The 18,395-nt window shown below is 44.5% G+C and overlaps 1 protein-coding gene across 1 annotated transcript in view; it reads left to right on the forward strand.

Moving 5' to 3' along the window:
- Positions 1-17,851, forward strand: part of LOC122735026 (major vault protein) — a 32,036-nt gene extending 14,185 nt beyond the window's left edge. Inside the window, 23 exon segments of the mRNA XM_043976274.1 lie at positions 606-700; positions 2,115-2,351; positions 2,447-2,731; positions 5,005-5,058; positions 5,061-5,111; positions 5,113-5,144; positions 5,146-5,250; positions 5,383-5,580; positions 7,284-7,357; positions 7,360-7,389; positions 7,392-7,459; positions 7,461-7,505; positions 7,507-7,582; positions 7,585-7,666; positions 8,127-8,178; positions 8,180-8,206; positions 8,208-8,245; positions 16,105-16,151; positions 16,154-16,230; positions 16,732-16,822; positions 16,825-16,877; positions 16,879-16,927; positions 17,608-17,851. Coding sequence (XP_043832209.1) covers positions 606-700; positions 2,115-2,351; positions 2,447-2,731; positions 5,005-5,058; positions 5,061-5,111; positions 5,113-5,144; positions 5,146-5,250; positions 5,383-5,580; positions 7,284-7,357; positions 7,360-7,389; positions 7,392-7,459; positions 7,461-7,505; positions 7,507-7,582; positions 7,585-7,666; positions 8,127-8,178; positions 8,180-8,206; positions 8,208-8,245; positions 16,105-16,151; positions 16,154-16,230; positions 16,732-16,822; positions 16,825-16,877; positions 16,879-16,927; positions 17,608-17,726 — 1,985 coding nt within the window. The 3' untranslated portion in view covers positions 17,727-17,851.
- The last annotated feature ends 544 nt before the right edge of the window (positions 17,852-18,395 follow it).

Here is an 18,395-nt window from a genome sequence, read left to right on the forward strand (position 1 = left end):
CAATTAGGGTTAAGTGACTTGCCCAGGATCACACAACTAGTAAGTGTTAAGTGTCTAAGATTGGATTTGAACTCGGGTCCTCCTGAATCCAGGGCCGGTGCTCTAGCCACTGTGCCACCTAGCTGCCAGTAGATGTGTTCATAAAGAGGAGGAAGATCAGAGGAAACCATAGACATCAAGAGCCCAGTTCTCTCAAAGAAACCTCAAAAACTTGGCAGAAGCCCTAAATGAGGAAACAAGTGTTTGAAGTTAAAAGACAAAGGGAAAGTATCTGAAGGAGAGTGGAAGATATATAAATACTGACAGTTTTGAAATCTCCATTTCAAAGTGATTCATTCTCCCAAGGTTCAAGATCAGCTTTAAAAAAAAAAAAGACATTGCTGAGGTCAGAAAGCAACAGAAATGAATGCTAATGAGCAGAATTTGTCAGCTAGAACTTTCTGTCAGGTTCTTGAGATTAGAGACAAGTAACATCTCAGTCCTTGCTCCCCATCTGTCTGTTATGGGGAGAGGCATTCATGAGCAGACCCCAGCAGCAAAGATGGTCTTTTCAGTGCTTTGTCAAGTTTCTAAACTTTAACATGACTCTCTCCCTTCCTGGTTAGGAGAAGAATGGCTGGTACGTTCTGTGGGGGCTTACCTCCCAGGTGTGTTTGAGGAAGTTCTGGACGTGGTCGAAGCTGTGGTTCTCACAGACAAGGTTCATAAACTCCGGGGGAATGGGAGGGACCCTACAAAGACTAAAGGAAACTGGGTGGGGAGACTAACACCAGCAGTGAAGTTTTGTGGGAAGTAAGGGGTGGGTAAGGAAATGTTAAAAAAGATAACCAGTAGTCATCATTCTGAACTCACTGAAAAATGAGAATTCAATCCTCTCTTTTCAAGAATCTCTAGCCCATTGGTTGTTAACTTGTGGGGTCTCTAAAATTTTTTTTTTAATTTTGGTAACTATATTTCAATAGCCTCAGTTTCCTTTGTAATTTTACATGTTTATTTTATGCATTTAAATACCCTATGCTAAGAAGAGGCCCATGGGCTTTAACAGCCTCCCAAAGCATAAGTTTATTTATTATTATTTTTTTCTTTTTGCGGGGCAATGAGGGTTAAGTCACTTGCCCAGGATCACACAGCTAGTAAGTGTCAAGTGTCTGAGGCCGGATTTGAACTCAGGTCCTCCTGAATCCAGGGCCGGTGCTCTATCCACTGTGCCACCTAGCTGCCCCCTTTTGTTTATTTATTTATTTGTTTGTTTATTTATTATTTTTTTTTCTCCAAAGCATAAGTTAACCCCATGCTAGCCTCACTGGCAGATGTTGAGGAATGACCCTGGAGTTAAGATAAATGGAAGACTGTTTTGCATCAACATAGCTTTCCTGAGTCCCTTGGATCAGGAAGGAAGTGGTCAAGAGTAAAGGGGCAGAAATCAAATTGGGGCCAGGAAGGATAAGAAAATGTGTGGTCACCTTAAATCAGAAGCTTTAACACCAGTCTTTGGGCATTAAGCATTTATTCAAGCATACCAGGTATTCACGTGGAGTTCAGAAAGTTAAGAAAAGGCCTATTTAGCCTAGAGTTCCAGCCTGGTCGGGTTCTTCTTCAAGTCCTCCACCACTATCCTGCTTCAACCACGAACCCCCTCAAACTGAGTGTGGAAGCTTTTTATAGGTCCAGAGCATCGGCAGTCCTTACACACTGCTTCAAGCTGATTGGTTAGCATCATCCAAATCCATCAGCTCACTGGACTTGAAGGTGGTTTGGGGTTAAGTTCAAAGTCTTTAGCTTCTGAGAATGATACATTCTTAAGGGCTAGCCAGGTGTGCTTACAATCTAGTTAACTTGAAGTAGGCTAATCAGCAGTCAATTAATTCAATCAGTTTAGATTAATCTCCAGGTGGACCTTTGAGTATCTGCTAAATCCCATTATTTTATCATAAAAGCATCAGTTGAGGAGCTGATGGTCAGTATTATCCTGAGGATCAAATGAGATAACGTGCAAAATGCTAGCAAACCTTAGCTCTGTTAGTACTGTTCTGGTCACTGAATGGGAGGACACATCCTTTTTTATTTTTTTAGAGGCCAAAGGTCCTTCTAGCTTCCATCTCCCTTCTCCACAGATAGCCCTGCACCTCCGGGCCCTGCAGAACTTTAGGGATGTGAGAGGCATCCTACGGCATACAGGAGAAGAGTGGCTGGTCACCCAGAAAGATACAGAAGCTCACGTGCCTGATGTTTATGAGGAGGTTCTGGGAATTGTGAACATCACCACCCTGGGTTCACGGAACTACTGTGTGATCCTGGACCCCATGGGGCCTGATGGCAAGAACCAGCTGGGACACAAGCGCGTGGTGAAGGTGATGGGACTGGCAGGCTTGTGGGGGGTGGAAAGAAGGTGGGAACAATTCCAGGAGAGTTATTTACTCCTTGGCTCTGTGTCTTTTCCTGACAGGGGGAGAAGTCCTTCTTCCTTCAGCCTGGAGAGAGTTTGGAGGAAGGGATCCAGGAGGTGTTCGTGCTGTCAGAGGAAGAAGGGCTGCTCCTGAGGGCCCTACAGCCCCTGGAGGAAGGAGATGACGGGGAGAGGGGTGAGAAAAGGAGGGCCGGAGACCGCTGGCTGATCAGGGGACCCCTGGAGTATGTGCCCCCGGCCAAAGTAGAAGTAATAGAGCAACGGAAGGCCATCCCTCTGGATGAGAATGAGGGCATCTATGTGAGAGATGTCAAGACTGGCAAGGTGAGCCTGGAGCCCAGGGTAGAACTCACTTCCAAACCCACATCTGGAATTTAATAATAATATTAATGATGATGATGGTGGTGGTGATTGGTGATGATAACAGCTAGAATTTATATAGCCCATTAAGGTTCATGCATCTCTTTACATGTGCCATTTCATTTGGTCCTGACAACAGCCCTGTAAGAAAGGTGCTGTTATCATCTCCATTTAGCAGATGAAGAAACTGAAGCACAGAGGTTAAATGACTTACTTAGGTCACATGGCTAATAAGTGTCTGAGGCTGGATTGGAACGATCTTCCTGACTCCAAGTCTGGCACTCTCCCATCAGCTGCCTTGATTGCTCTTGAAACTGTCTCTGTTGGCTGAATTAAAACCTCAGCCTGTCATGGAATTGGCTATGGAGCTATAGAATCCTACACCTACCACCAAGCCCTCCTGGGAACCTTCTATGTCCCTTATCTGACACCTTACCTCACTTTTCCACCAAACCCCTCATTTTTTTTAGATGAAAAAACAGAAGCCCAGAGTGGAAAGGTAACCTTCCCTCAATCAGTCAGTAAGTCAAACCGCTAATAAGTGAGAAAACTCCAGTCTAATCGAATAAACATTTATTAAGCACCTATTGTGTACCAAGCACTGTGCTAAGCCTTGGGGATACAAAGAGAGGCAACAGTCTCAGCCCTCAAGAACCTCAAAGTCTAATGGGGGTAACAACATACAAACAAGCTCTGTAAAGGTTTAATAGGAAGTAATCTACAGAGGGAAGGCACTAGAACTAAGAAGGGTTGGGAATTAGGCAACACAGGGCTTCCTGTAGGTAGGATTTTTTTTTTTTCCAGTGAGGCAGTTGGGGTTAAGTGACTTGCCCAGGGTCACACAGCTAGTAAGTGTTAAGTGTCTGAGGCAAGATTTGAACTCAGGTACTCCTGACTCCAGGGCCGGTGCTTTATTCACTGTGCCACCTAGCCACCCCTCTGTAGGCAGGATTTTAACTGGGACTTGAAGGAAGCAGGAAGCAGAAATGAGGAGGAAGAGCATTCATGGGGGGGGTGGAAAGAAAAGGCCTAGGGCAGCTAGATGGCTCAGTGGATAAAGCACTGGCCCTGGATTCAGGAGTACCTGAGTTCAAATCCAGCCTCAGACACTTAACACTGGGCAAGTCACTTAACCCCAATTGCCTCAGCAAAAAAAAAAAGAAAAAAAAAAAAGAAAAGGCCTGGAACTCAGAGTCAAGTAAACGTAAAGGTCCAATCAGTGAGTCTCTCACCAAATATTCCTGCCAGACCCTGTCCTGCTTTCTAATCCTAACCAAAGTAAGGCATTTGAAAAAAAATTAAATAATAATTTAAAAAGTAAGGCATATGAATATAAACAACCCGATCCCAGACTGAGTCAAAACTTTGACTTGGGTCCCTCTCCACAAACACTATCTCCATCTCCCTTAAGGTCCCAGAAGAGAAAATTATGTCCCCTATCTCCCTGTCTTGATCCTGGTGTGTCATTTATAAATTTGCATATTCGGGGGCAGCTAGGTGGCACAGTGGATAGAGCACTGGCCCTGGATTCAGGAGGACCTGAGTTCAAATCCGGCCTCAGACACTTGACACTTACTAGCTGTGTGACCCTGGGAGAGTTACTTAACCACAATTGCCTCACCCAAAAACCCCCAAAAAACTCTTATTTAACTTAATGCCTCTTCTAGGGCCTAGCCCAACATTCTGCACAGTAGGTCCTTATTAAACTCAATTCATCAAACATTTATTAAGAGAAATAAATTAATGCACAGTGCCATGTGAAGACTAGGGATAGGCAGGAGGAAAGCTTATGACAGATGGGGAAGGAAATTGGAGAAGGCTTAATGGAATACAAAGCATTTGAACTGAGCTCTGAAAGATTTCAGCTGGCACGGGATGGCATTTCAGATCTCAGGGCCCCAGGTTTTAGAGCTGAAGGCAAACTCAGAAATCACCTTGTTTCCATCTTATCCTCCTATAGTTTCCTGTATACAGGAGAAAACTGAGTTCCAGAGAAGGACCAAAAGTCACTTTTAGTTAGTAGCAGACAAGACACGGAAACCCAGGCTTTTTTATACAATTCACCAGATGTTTATCAAGTGTCCCACTAGCGTCTAACACCAGGGGGAGGTAAAAAAGTTAGAGAAGATCATGTTCTTGGGTATAGGGAGTAGTGTGGGCTAAGATTTTGATTCTTTTGTTTCCATATCCCTGCCCTCTTTGGGAGATAGTCTTCTTTATTCTGGTCTCCTCTCTAGGTCCGGGCTGTTGTTGGTAAAACCTATATGCTGACCCAAGATGAAGAGCTGTGGGAGAGAAGGAGCTCCCACCTGGGGTGGAAGAACTGCTGAGCACTGGGAAGGACCCCAGTGGCAGATAGGGGCGCTATGGGGCAATCAACAAAGGGTAGTCTCCTGCCCCAGGGATAAGACTCGAGTTGTGAGCTACCGAGTTCCCCACAATGCAGCTGTACAGGTGTATGACTATAGAGAAAAGAAAGCACGGTGAGGGGAGACATGGGGAGGAAGACTGTCCTGTCCTGGGTGGGAAGTTAGGGGGTTTCGCCCATCACTTCGGGTACCAGAACATTTGTGAATGACATTTCTCTATTGGCTGACTCCTCGTACCTTCCACAGGGTCGTGTTTGGGCCAGAGCTGGTGAGCCTTGGCCCTGAGGAGCAGTTCACAGTGTTGTCCCTCTCTGGTGGCCGGCCCAAGCGCCCCCATGCCCGCCGGGCACTTTGCCTGCTGCTGGGACCTGATTTCTTTACTGATGCCATCACTATTGAAACGGCAGACCATGCCCGGCTACAACTACAGCTGGCTTACAACTGGTAACTGGGGATTACCATGGACTCATGAGCCTTCCAGCTGTGCAGATGGAGGAAAGGGGCTCCGGGAATGGGAGGGAAACCCTTCCCCAAGTAATACAATGGGAGGTCCCCGGAAGATTGTCAAGAATCAGACTGATCTGAGCATGGAACACGGGTGCTGGGTGTTGAGGATACAGTGACAAGAATGAAATTGTCCCTTCTCCCAAAGAGCTTATATTCTTATCAGAAGAGGTGGTTGAGGAAGGAAGGGCACTATCAATTGGAGTAGGGTAGAGTTGTGAAAGGTTTTGTGTAAAAAGGTTGTGCTTGAGCTGAGTCTTGAAGGGAGTGAGGGAGTCTGTGGAGGCAGAGAGTTGAGCAAAAGGGAAGGCATTTCCAGGTGTGGAGATTGGAGATGGTAAAGGTGCAGATGTGGGAAATCAGTGCTGTGGAGTGAGGAAGAGCAAGGAGGCTAGTTTGAACTATAGAATATAAGAACGGAAGTAAATATGTAATGAACCATACAGGTAGATTGAGACCAAGTTGTGAAGGCCTTTAAAAGGCAAACAAAAGGGGCAGCTGGGTGGCGCAGTGGATAGAGCACAGGCCCTGGAGTTAGGAGGACCTGCATTCAAATCAGACCTCAGACACCTTAACACTTACTAGCTGTGTGACCCTAGGCAAGTCACTTAACCCCAAATGCCATCAAAAAAAAAAAAAAAGGCAAACAAGAGTTCATATTAATTTATAGGCAGCTACATAGAGTGCTGGTCCTGGAGTCAGGAATACCTGAATTCAAATGTGGCCTCAGCTACATACCAGCCATGGGACTTTGGGCAAGTCATTTGACCTCTGTTTGCCTCAGTTTCCTCAACAGTCAAATGGGAATATAATGGCAGCTACCTCCCAGAGTTATTGTGAAGATCAAATGAGATATTTGTAAAAAGCACTTAGTACAGCAGGGGCAGCCAGGTGGCACAGTGGATAGAGTGCAGGGCCTGGAGTTAGGAAGATTCATCTTCCTGAATTCAAATCTGGCATCGGACACTTAAGAGCTGTGTGACCCTGGGCAAGTCACTTGACCCTGTTTGCCTGTAAAATGAGCTGGAGAAGGAAATGCCAAACCAGTCTAGTGTCCTTGCCCAAGAAAAACCCCAGGGGCAGCTAGGTGGTGCGGTGGATAGAGCACCGGCCCTGGAGTCAGGAGTACCTGAGTTTCAAATCCAGCCTCAGACACTTAACACTTACTAGCTGTGTGACCCCTGGGCAAGTCACTTAACCCCAATTGCCTCACTAAAACAACAACAACAACAACAAAAACCAAGAAACCCCAAATGTTGTCACAAAGAGTCAGACACAACTAAAATGACTGAATAAAAACTTAGTGCAATGCTGGCACATAGTAGGTACTATATAAATACTATCATGATTGTTGTTGTTTTCATCATCGTCATCATCATATTTTATTCCAAAGACAGTAAGGGCAGCACTGGAGTTTGAGTAGGAGAGTGGCATAGTTACAACTTTACATAAGGAAAAATCACTTTGGCAGCTGTGTGACAGCTTGGAAGGGGGTAAAATGAAGCAGGGAGACCATTATTGTCCATTGCTGTAGTCCAGGCAAGGTGAAAAGATCCTGACTCTCAGACAGAGGCCTAAATAGAGAGGTCCCTCCCTTTCTAAAGGAGGAAACAGGACCTTTTTCCCCCTCTCTCCTTCCATAGGCACTTTGAACTGGGAGACCGGAATGACCCAAAGAGGACTTCTCGGCTCTTCTCTGTCCCAGACTTTGTGGGCGATGCTGCAAAGCCATTGCCTCCCGGGTTCGGGGGCTGTGGCTTCAGTCACCTTTGATGACTTCCATAAGAATTCAGCTCGCATCATCCGGATGTCTGTCTTTGGGGTTTGAGGAAACAGAGAAGGGACCTGGGGGGACTCCCATGCCTCAGCCCGCGGGACCGAGCTGTCTTCCCCCAGAACGGGCTGGTGGTCAGTAGTGTGGATGTCCAGTCTGTAGAACCCGTGGCCAGCGGACCCGGGGATGCCCTGCGCGGAGTGTCCAGCTGGCCATTGAAATCACCACCAATTCCCAAGAAGCTGCAGCCAAGTGAGTGAAGCAGATGGCTTTTCCACACCCCCTCTACCTCCCAGGCTTATGTCCATAGCACCCACTCCTTTGCACGTCGAGATCCCTGTGTACTTAATATCTAGAGGCTTCCTCGAGGTAGTTAGGTGGTGTCATGGAGTCAAAAAGACTTGAATTCAAATCCAACCTCAGACACTTACTAGTTGTATGACCTTGGGCAAGTTACTTCACCTCTCTCCACCTCAGTTTCCTCACCTGTCAAATAAGAATCATAATAGCACCTTCCTTCCAGAGTTGTGAAGACCAAATGAGACAATATGTTGTAAAAAACTTAGCACGGTGCCTGGGTGCATAGTAGGTGCTTAATAAAGACCGGTTTCCTTCCTCTCCTATAATGTACTTAGTCCCTGGCCCTACCTGGCTCCCATTCTTCTTCTATAACCATCTCACAAAAGTCTTTTCCCATCTCCTATCCTATCAGACATGAGGCTCAGAGATTGGAGCAGGAGGCTCGGGGGCGGCTGGAGCGACAGAAAGATCTTGGACCAAGCAGAAGCCGAGAAAGGCTCGAAAGGAGCTGCTGCTACTCGAAGCAGAGAGGTAAGGAGGGAGGAAGGCGGCTGGGTGGTGCAGCTGATGGTGAGCTGGGCCTGGAGTCAGAAAGATCATCATCCTGAGTTCAAATCTGTCTTCAGACATGAGCCCTGTGACCCTGGACACTTAATCCTGTCTGCACCTGTAAAATGAGTGGGAGAAGGAAAATGGCAAGTCATTCTGTTATCTTTGCCAAAAAAAAAGAACATATTGGAGTCAGAAAGCATCAGACATGCCGGAATAACAAGGAGAGAAGAGGAAGAAAGGCTAGAGAATGCAAAGCCTTTTCCTCTGGCTGTCAACTCTCAGCCTCCTGTTACTCTTAGCTTCATCCAGTGTCACCAAGCATTAAAAAAAACTTAAGCTTGGGGCAGCTAGGTGGTGCAGTGGATAGAGCACCAGCCCTGGAGTCAGGAGGACCTGAGTTCAAATTCGGCCTCAGACACTTAACACTTACTAGCTGTGTGACCCTGGGCAAGTCACTTAACCCCAGTTGCCTCACTAAAAAAACAAAAACAAAAAACAAAAAAAACTTAAGCTTACTCATCAACCAAAACAATAAAATGAACATACAAAAGAAATGGCAAAAACCTTATTGAATCTTCCCATACCTTTTTTTTTTTTTTTGGTGAGGCAATTGGGGTTAAGTGACTTGCCAGGGTCACACAGTTAGTAAGTGTCAAGTGTCTGAGGCTGGATTTGAACGCAGGTCCTCCTGACTCCAGGGCCAGTGTTCTATCCACTGCACCACGCGAGCTGCCCCTCATCCCTGTTTGACAAAACAGAACCAAAAGAAAGTAACAAAAGTACCAGCAGAACAAGATTTTTTGTGGCCCTTTCTAAGCCTATCAGAAAATCCTACCACCTTTTGGCAATTTTCCTTACCTTTGGGGTTTTTGGGGTTTTTTTTTTGATATACCAGTTGTTGATGTGTACACAGTTTTGATTCTGCTAATGTTAGTTTGTATCCCCTCATTTGTCTTTCCATAATTCCTTAGGTCACATTGTTTTTCTTTTATTTTAAAAGCACTTTAGTATTCCATTACATAAGATATTACAATTTACTCCCCTATTTTCCAACTCTTGGCCATATGAGTTACTTCATTTCATTCCTGTATACCTAGCACGCTCTCTCCCCTGAGCTCCCTTCCATCAATCCTACTGAAATGTCCTACCAGTTCCTCAGACTCGTCTTCCAAACTAAACTCATCAGATTTCCCCTGAATCTGTGTCTCCTCCCAAACTCCCTGTTTCTGTTGACACCATAATCTTCTCCAGGCTCTCCCCCTGGGCAATATTTTCCTTCAACTCGGGAAAGGGAGAATAAAAGGAATGCCAAGGGAGAATGGACAAAACTTGGCAACCAATTGACCACTGCAGTGTGGTGAGCGGGGCGGGGGAGGGGGGGAGATCTAGGAAAGAAGAAAAAGGAATCAGAGATGTGAAGTTTCAGATCTTTTTTTCTTCCTTCTTTTTTTTTTTAATTAATTAATTTTTAGTGAGGGCAATTGCGGTTAGAGTGACTTGCCCCAGGGTCACACAGCTAGTAAGTGTTAAGTGTCTGAGGCTGGCTTTGAACTCAGGTACTCCTGACTCCAGGGCTGGTGCTCTATCCACTGCCCCACCTAACGCTGCCTTTTTTCTTCCTTCTTAAAGGCATACCCTCTTCCCCCAGTCATCATTCTGTCCCATCTATTGCCAAGGTCTTTTCAGGTTCTCCAAGCATTTCTTGCCTTCTTCCTTTTATCTCCACTTTTCCCTATCATTACTCTGATTTGTTAAGCACTTTGCCTGGATTATTATAGCCTCTTAACTGGTTTCCCTGCCTCCAGACTCTCCCATCATCTCCAATCTATCCTTCCTATGGCTGCCAAAATCATCTTTATGATGCATGGGGCTCTGATGCCAGTCTGCTGCTTATAGAAACCTCTATGGATCTCCATTTCCTCTAGGGTAAAATAGAAACTCCTTTAGCCTGGTATGGAAAGGCCCTCCATGGGTCTGGTTTCCAACCGACCTTATTCAGTCCTTATTTCATAATTCTTTTTTTCACAGAAGGGATTTTCTGGCCAGAGTGGACTGTTCCTGATCTCTACTTGTGCTCATTTGCTTCTATGTATTTGAACAGACCATCCTCCATTCCTTTCCTTGTTTCAGTCTGTTAATCCTCTGATATGATAGCTCACTCCTCCAAGAAGCCTTCCCTGATTCCAGCCAAAAGTGATCACTCTTGTCTCAAGTTCTTCTGGGTTACTGTGGGTCTCTCCTTTTCTCCTCTCTCCTCTTTTTTTTTCTCCTTTTCTCTTTTAGTATTCTGCCTATTCTCCTATATCAGTTTTGCAAATCAGTTCCCCAATGTTGGGGTTTATGTGTTCTGGAGAGCAGGGGCTTTGTGTAATGCCTGTCTTGTGCCAACTTTTTTGTTTTGTTTTGTTTTGTTTTTGTGGGGCAATTCGGGTTAAGTGGACTTGCCCCAGGTCACACAGCTTAGTAATTGTCAAGTGTCTAAGGCCACATTTGAACTCAGGTCCACCTGAATCCAAGCTGGTGCTTTATCCATTGCACCACCTAGCTGCCGCCTTGTGCCACTTTTTAAAATTATCAAGCGTTTCTTTTCTCTTCCTTTCCTGGGTGGAAAAAAGGAAAGAAATATAAAACCCTTGTAATATATAAGCATAGTTAGTAAAACAATTTTGCACGTTGTCAATCCAAAAAATGTGTCTCTCTATTCCTTAGTCCATCATCTCCCCATTGTGAGGTGGCTTTCAGATATGTATTTGTTTTTATAATGTTGATATTCCTGTATAAATTGTTCTCCTGTTTCTGTTCACTTTCATAGAAATCTTCCCAGGTTTCTCTGAAACCATCCCCTCCGTTGTTTCTTACAGCATAATAGCATTCCTAGCACATTCATGTACCATAATGTGTTCCTCTATTTCCTTTGTGTGATGGGCCCCACTCAATTTCCAATTCTTCATGACCACAAAAAGAACTATATATAATACTGTGTGTATATGTTTTTTTCCTACATGCCTAGTTAGGATTTGCTTTGCTTTAGGACAGATCTTCCCTTAACCTACTCTCCCTCTTATTTCTGCATCTTCCTCTTCTGTTTCCTTCCAGTTTCCCTGTTGAGTGAAATGAACTGTATGTGTGTCGTCTTCCCTCCTTTGACCAACTTAGATAAGAATGAGCATCCAGATCCTCTAACCATTGAAAGAATTTTCCCTAACTTTCCTTGCGTTCTTCCCCCATTCCACTTGAAAGAATTCCTCTTTGTCTCTCCATTCTTCTTTTAAGATCAAGAGGTACCAAACCACTCCCAGACCTTCTGTCTAAATACATTCTCTTTTTTTTTTTGGGCGGGGCAGTGGGGGGTTAAGTGACCTTGCCAGGGTCACACAGCTAGTAAATGTCAAGTGTCTGAGGCTGGATTTGAACTCAGGTCCTCCTGACTCCAAGGCCAGTGCTTTATCCACTGCGCCACCTAGCTGCCCCTAAATAGATTCTCTCTGTGACCCCTGTGATGACATATGTCATCTCCCCATGTTAGAATGCCAGGCCATTTATTCTTGCTTAGTCCCTTATGATTGTTCTTCATATTTACCTTTTTGTTTCTCTGAATTCCCATGTTTGCACTTTGAAGTTTTATACTGCTCCAGTCTTTTTCATCAGAAAAGCTTGGATGTACTGTTTCATTAAAAATCCATTTTCCCCTTTAATAATTATACGGAATTTTAGTTGGGTAATTTATTATTGGCTTAGAGCCTATACACACATACACATGTACATGTGTGTATTCATGTACAGGTATAACGTGTATGTCATCTGCGGGGTGTGTGTGTGTGTGTGTGTGTGTGTGTGTGTATCTTTTGCTTCTGCAATATTGTATTCAAAGTTCTCCACTCTTTTACAATGATGGCTGCTAATTTTTTTTTGTGTTTTTTTGGTGCTAATTCTTAATTGATCCTGACTAGGGTTCCTTATCGCTTGAATTCTTTCTTTCTGGCTACTTGTAGTAATATTTTCTTTGACCAGGAAGCTGTAGATTTGGCAAAAATGTTCATGAGAGTTTTCATTTCGGAGTCTGTTTTGGGAGATGACCAGTAAATCCTTTTCAGCTTCTACTTTGCCTTGTGGTGCTAAGAGATCTGGGCAATTTTTTTTTATAATGACTTATTGAAATAGGGTTGCCTTATGGGCTCTTTTTTTTTTCTTATTTTTTTTCCTCAGTCTGTTTTCTAGTTCCAGTTGTGTTTTTGCTATGAGATTACATTTTCTATTTTTTTTTTCAGTCTTGATTATTTTACTATTTTTCTTTGCCTTGTGGAGCATTGACTTCTATTTGGGTCCATTTTAATTTTCAGGGCTATTTTGTTGCTCAAAGCTTTGTACCTCTTGTGTCAATCTGTTAATTCCCTTTCTAATCTATTTTTTTTCCTGTAGTCTCATTTATTTTCCCATTTTTCTTCCTCTAGGCTTCTCATTCATTTATAAAAACCCATTTTTAAGCTAAAAAAAAAAACCCTAACCTATATTTCTCCTAGAAATTCTAGTTGATTTGTGCCCAAATTGTGTTTTTTCCTCTGAAACATTGCTTGCAGATGTTTCAGAGCCCTCATCTTCTTCTGGGTTTGTATCTTGAATGCCCCCTATCACCATAATAGCTTTTCATGGTTGGATTATTTTTTATTGTTCCTTGTTTGCTCATTCTTCCAGCCAACTCCCTTACTTCAAATTTGATGTTTAGGGCTGGGCTGTGTTCACTTCTAGGGAGTAAGTAGACTCTCTTGGGATAATGAGTGTTGTGTTATTCTAGGCATTCAGAGAAAATTCAAGCTGGGTTCCCCTAAGCTTTCAGTACTCCCAGAGCTGATCAGTGCCCCACCCTCTACAAGTTTCTGACTTGGGTTTAGATCTGAGCAACAGTAGACAGCTGCTGGACTTAGCCCCTCTCAATCATTGGGAAGCTCTGTTACTTCAGAGTGACAGAACTGCAGGCTCCCTTTGGTCTGGGCTTTCTGCCCTGGTTATTCTGCATGCTTCAGGCTGGAATAGATGTTAGAATTGAAACCCTACTTTGGTCCTAGGGTCTGAGCCACACACACACAACTTGCTGCTGTCTGATTTGCAGTCTAGGCCCTTCAAATATTCCATACTCTAGAACACCACCCCTAGGCACAGGTCCCCCTCCTCAGTCTGCCCTGGATCTATGACCTGAAACTGTGTAGTGAGTAACAAAGTTGCCAACTGGCACCTGTTCCCACCCCTTGTAAAAAAAATTATTAATAAGCTAATCAGGTCTGGAAAATGATATAATTTTGGATTTAGGAAAAATTATAACATTAGGAAAAATTATAATTTGGCCATAAGCCCTGCCGCGCGGTCGCCATTAAAATGTAGAAATATTTCGACTGACTAGCTGAGCCTAATTTTGGGGGGACTAAACTGTGGATGACTAATCTGGGGACTTTTGACTAACTGTGTGCTATCTGACTGCTATTAATTTAATGTGGGCCGTTTATAAGTTCCACCACACAGCTCCCAAACTGATAAGCAAAATATTAAGAAGGCTCTTAATCTAAATAATAAAAGCAGAGTTTATTTATGATATACTATTTAAAATTAGAATACAGGGAAATAAAAATGTACAACTGACTGCTTTCCTGTGTCTCTTTCCATTGTCTCTTTCCCACCTGCTGCTCTATGAACTTCTTGAATACAATAAGGGCCTTAGCTGCCTCCGGCCTCAGGGCACGTTACACTTTATTCTAACTCCCAGCCCCTTTCGCTTTGTAAATCCCCTGCTTCTAACTTTCCTCTCCTTACTGCCACCACTGAACCCCTGTGTTTCTCCTCTCACCAACCTTCTGTCTGCTCTGTCAGTCTGCCCTTCAGCCCCTTTTCTCTGCTCCTGGTCCTTCTCATCTTCTCCTGCGTCTTGTAGCCCCGTCTCTAGTCCGATTGGAACTGCTCCATCCTTGTCCGCCCCCCTTGCTGTCTAACTCCCAGGTCTATATATACCTTTCTTATCTCCAACTCAAATCTTGGGGGCTTTTTGCGCCCCCACAGACCAAGCTAATCTGGTAGCCAGGGCTTCGGCTGGTGGTGGGGAGGGGGGGGTGCTCCAGCTTCACGTGCCTCAGCACAGGCTACGCCGAGAGCCCAGCATCTCTCAGATACCTCTGCTCAGGTCAGAGGGAACTGGGGGCTTTGTCCCCCCAGCTGTCTGACCCTGGCATCTTGTACAGCCCACTGGGCTTTTTTGGCTCAGCTGAAGCTGAGGAGGAGGGGAAGAGACCCTGAGGGCCTTAGATTTTCTAATCTTAGCCTAAAGGTAGGGTCCCCAAATCAAAAATAAATTTCCACACTCTTCAGTGCCCTGGTATGGGTCTGAGACCCCTCTCTCCAGGTGTACATCTTCCCTGCGCTACAGTGCTCCCCATGACACCGTCCTGGTCAGACCCCTTCCTCAAGATCCACAGAATTTTTTTGTCTATCTCCCTGTGCTGACCTAGACTGGAATAATGATTCACCGTGATTTTTTTTTCCTCCAATTTCACCATCAGGGTTGGGTCTTGTGCTTTTTCTAGATCTTTTCAGAAGAGATGGGGAGAAGGGAGCTTGCTGTACTTCTTCCTGCTGTCCTAACATCTTGGCTCCACCTTCCCCAAATTGATTCCCAGACTGGCTGGACCAATTTACAACTTTACTAACAGGACATCAATGTGCCTGTTTTCCCACAGCCCCTCCAATATTTGGTTTTGGGTTTTTTTTCCCTTTTTTTTTTTTCAGCTTTATCAATCTGAGGAATTGCTTTCATTTGTATCTCTAATTATTAGTGATTTGGGGCATTTTTTCATATGGCTATAGAAAACCTGGGATCTTCCCTTGAGGACTGCTTGTTCGTGTCCTTTTTCCTTTATCATTGGGGAATGACTTTTATTTTTTATAAATGTAAATCAATGGCTTATATCTTGGAAATGAGGTCCTTTTTCAAAAAAACTTGCTGCAAAGATTTTTCTTTCCAGTTAACGGCTTTCCTTCTGATCTAAGCTGTATTTGTATGTAATCAAAATTGTCCATTTAATCTGTGACCTCTTCCCCTATCCATAGATCCTAAAGGTAATGTCTTTCTTATCCCTCTGATTTGTTTATTGATGTGTTGTCTTACCTAGGTCAGGTATCCATTTAGAGCTTATCTTGGTTTCAAGATATGAGGTGCTGATCTGGAACCCATTTTCTTCAGGTCAGCTGTCCAGGTTTTCTTTTCTTTTCTTTTTCTTTTTAAAAAAATATTATTTAAAAAACAAAAACAAATGAAGGGGGCAGCTAGGTGGCACAGTGGAAAAGGCACTGGCCTTAGATTCAAGAGGACCTGAGTTCGAATCTGACCTCAGACACTTGACACTTACTAGCTGTGTGACCCTGGGCAAGTCACCTAACCCTCATTGCTCCACCCCCCAAAAAAACAAAAACAAAACATATTATTTGTTTTCAAGCATTCTTTTTGTTAAATTTTGAGTTCTGAATTCTCTCCCTCCCTCCAGTCCCTCCCCGACCCATTGAGAAGGCAAGCAATTATACATGTTTATACATTATACACGCAAATGCTGTCCAGTTTTCTCAAGTTTTTGTCAGTGAGCTCTTGTCTCAGTAGCAGGGTCTTTGGGTTTATTGAATGAACCCTAAGCCACCATTCTTCTTTGCTTCTGTGTGATGCCTCACCTAGCACTTATCAATAAATGATGAACTGAATTAATTGAAGAAGCAGCTAGTCAGTAGGGGGGAGGAAGTGTCAGGTAGGGATGGGCAGGAGAAGATGTTTCTTTCCATGGATCTCATCCAACTCTTTCCTTCCCAAGCACTGCTGTGGAAAGCACTGGAGCTGCCAAGGCAGAGGCGGCGTCCCGGCGGAGGCTGCTCGGATTGAGGGAGAAGGAGCCATACTCCAGGCCAAGCTGAAAGCGGAGGCCTTAGCCATAGAAACGGTGAGTGGAAGCACCTTTAAAGGAAGGAGAACTCTTCTGTCCTAAGAGAAGATTCCTGGTTTGAGCCAAAGCAAAAGAGAAGGGAAGGGGAAATATGGCGTCTTCCCCACAATTGTCACTGTCTCCTTCAAACTCATTCCCACTTTTGGTGCTTGGCTCCTGCTAAGGAGCTCAATGTGGAATGGCTCTCCTGGCTTATCTTCCAAGGCTCAGCTAAATTCACATGCAGAAAACCTTTCTGGACACACTAACCTTTAGAGACCAGCCCTCTTTTTCTGCCTTTCTGGAGCAAGTGTATTTCTGCTATACCATTTAGGCATTTGATCATGCCCCCATTCTCTAATCTCTGTCTGTATTTGCTATGCATGTGTTTTTATCCATCCTCGAGGTCCAGGAGACATCTACCTCTCCAGCAGTGCACAAGGGCAAGGCACTGATTAGGATAGCTGCCTCTGTTGTCCCTTAGGGCTTGGCGTGACTGATTGCATTCCTCTCTCTCAGGAGGCAGAGTTACGTCGGGTGCAAAAAAGCCAGGGAACAGGTGAACTCAACTATACTAAGGCCCAGATGGAGCTGGAACTGAACAGGGCAGAGAAATGGCTGAAGTAGAAGTTAAAAAGTTCAAGTTGATGACAGAGGCGCTGGGCCACCAGCACTATCAGGGACCTTGCAGTAGCTGGGCCTGAACTACAGGTAAGCACAGCCAGGAGAAGAGGGAGGAGGCTGCTCTGGTTTAGGAGTAGGCAATACCAGGGAGATCTGTTGGAAAGGGAAGTCTTGGCAACACAAAGAACATTCTGCTGTCCCAGTTGGAAAAGATGTCTTCCTGAGGGCCAGAGTCATGTGTGTTTTGGGTGGGGAAGGAAGAAAATTACCAATGATCTGACTGGTAGTTCTGAGTTCTAGGGATGCCTTTGGACCTCTTTGTAAAACAAAGAGGTTCAAGTAGAGATAGGTCCCTAAGGTCCTGTTCACCTTTAATGTTACTTGATACTGGGGGGCAGCTAGATGGTGCAGTGGATAAAGCACCAGCCCTGGATTCAGTAGGACCTGAGTTCAAATCCAGCCTCAGATACTTGACACTTACTAGCTGTGTGACCCTGGGCAAGTCACTTACCCTGATTGCCCTGCCCAAAAAAAAGAAAGAAAAAGTTACTTGATACTTGTATAGTAGAAGAGAGTCAGGAACGCCTGTATATTGAGTCCCTGCTATGTGACCTTAGGCTAGTTAATTAACTCTATTTAGCCAAGAAGACTGTTTCCCTCAGGGATGTAGAAAACTTAGAGATCTGATTAAAGGAATTATTTTCTAAGGTTCCTTCTAGCTCTAACATTTTATCATCCCATCATTTTTTATTTCCTTCTCTATCATAGGTGAACTGCTCCAGGGTCTTGGACTGAAATCAACCCTCATTACAGAGGGCTCCACTCCCATCAATCTCTTCAGCACAGCCACTGGGCTTCTGGGGCTTGGGGGCACCTGGGTATCCTACTGAGCAAGAGAGAAAGACATAGGGAAATAGGGATTTCTTCCATACTCCATTGGAGAGTTAAACCACTGTCCTTCCCTGAGCTCCTAGGGAGAAGGCTTTCTATGTTTTAAGATTTCACTGAAAATAAACCTTTTTTCATTTATCTGCTTCTCTCAGTGCTGCCCATCCATTCTTGGGGATTTGAAGGGGGAGAGTGGGGGTGTGGGGGAGGACAGGCAAGATGCCTGTGATCCAGGAGAAGACCACAGGACTCCCTTATGCTCTCTCTTTTAACTTGGGTAGGCTGCTTGAAGGTAGGTCTACTTTACTTTTCTCCATTTGTGAGGTGAATTGAGGTTTGTGTGGATCCTGGACAAGTCCCTTGTCACCTCTGAACCTGTTTTCTTCCATGTAAAAGGAGATTGACCCAGTTCAACGTGGTCCAAAGCCCAGCATCTTTCCCCAACATGTGGAGTTTCCCTCCTCACCTAAGGCAGGGTGAAAGGTAGAAAGGGTGCATCTGTAGAGTACCACACTCAAAGCCATCTAATTGAAACCAGAAGAGCACCTGGTTTGGAGTGTCTCACCCCATATACTTTGATTTTGCATTTCTAAAAACTTACTGAGGTCTGTTGCTAGGGGCTGGAGATATAGGATACTTGAACATAGCCCTGAGGGAGGGGGCCAGGCCTC

This window comes from Dromiciops gliroides, chromosome 1, assembly GCF_019393635.1.
Source record: "Dromiciops gliroides isolate mDroGli1 chromosome 1, mDroGli1.pri, whole genome shotgun sequence".
Taxonomy (NCBI): Eukaryota; Metazoa; Chordata; class Mammalia; order Microbiotheria; family Microbiotheriidae; genus Dromiciops; species Dromiciops gliroides.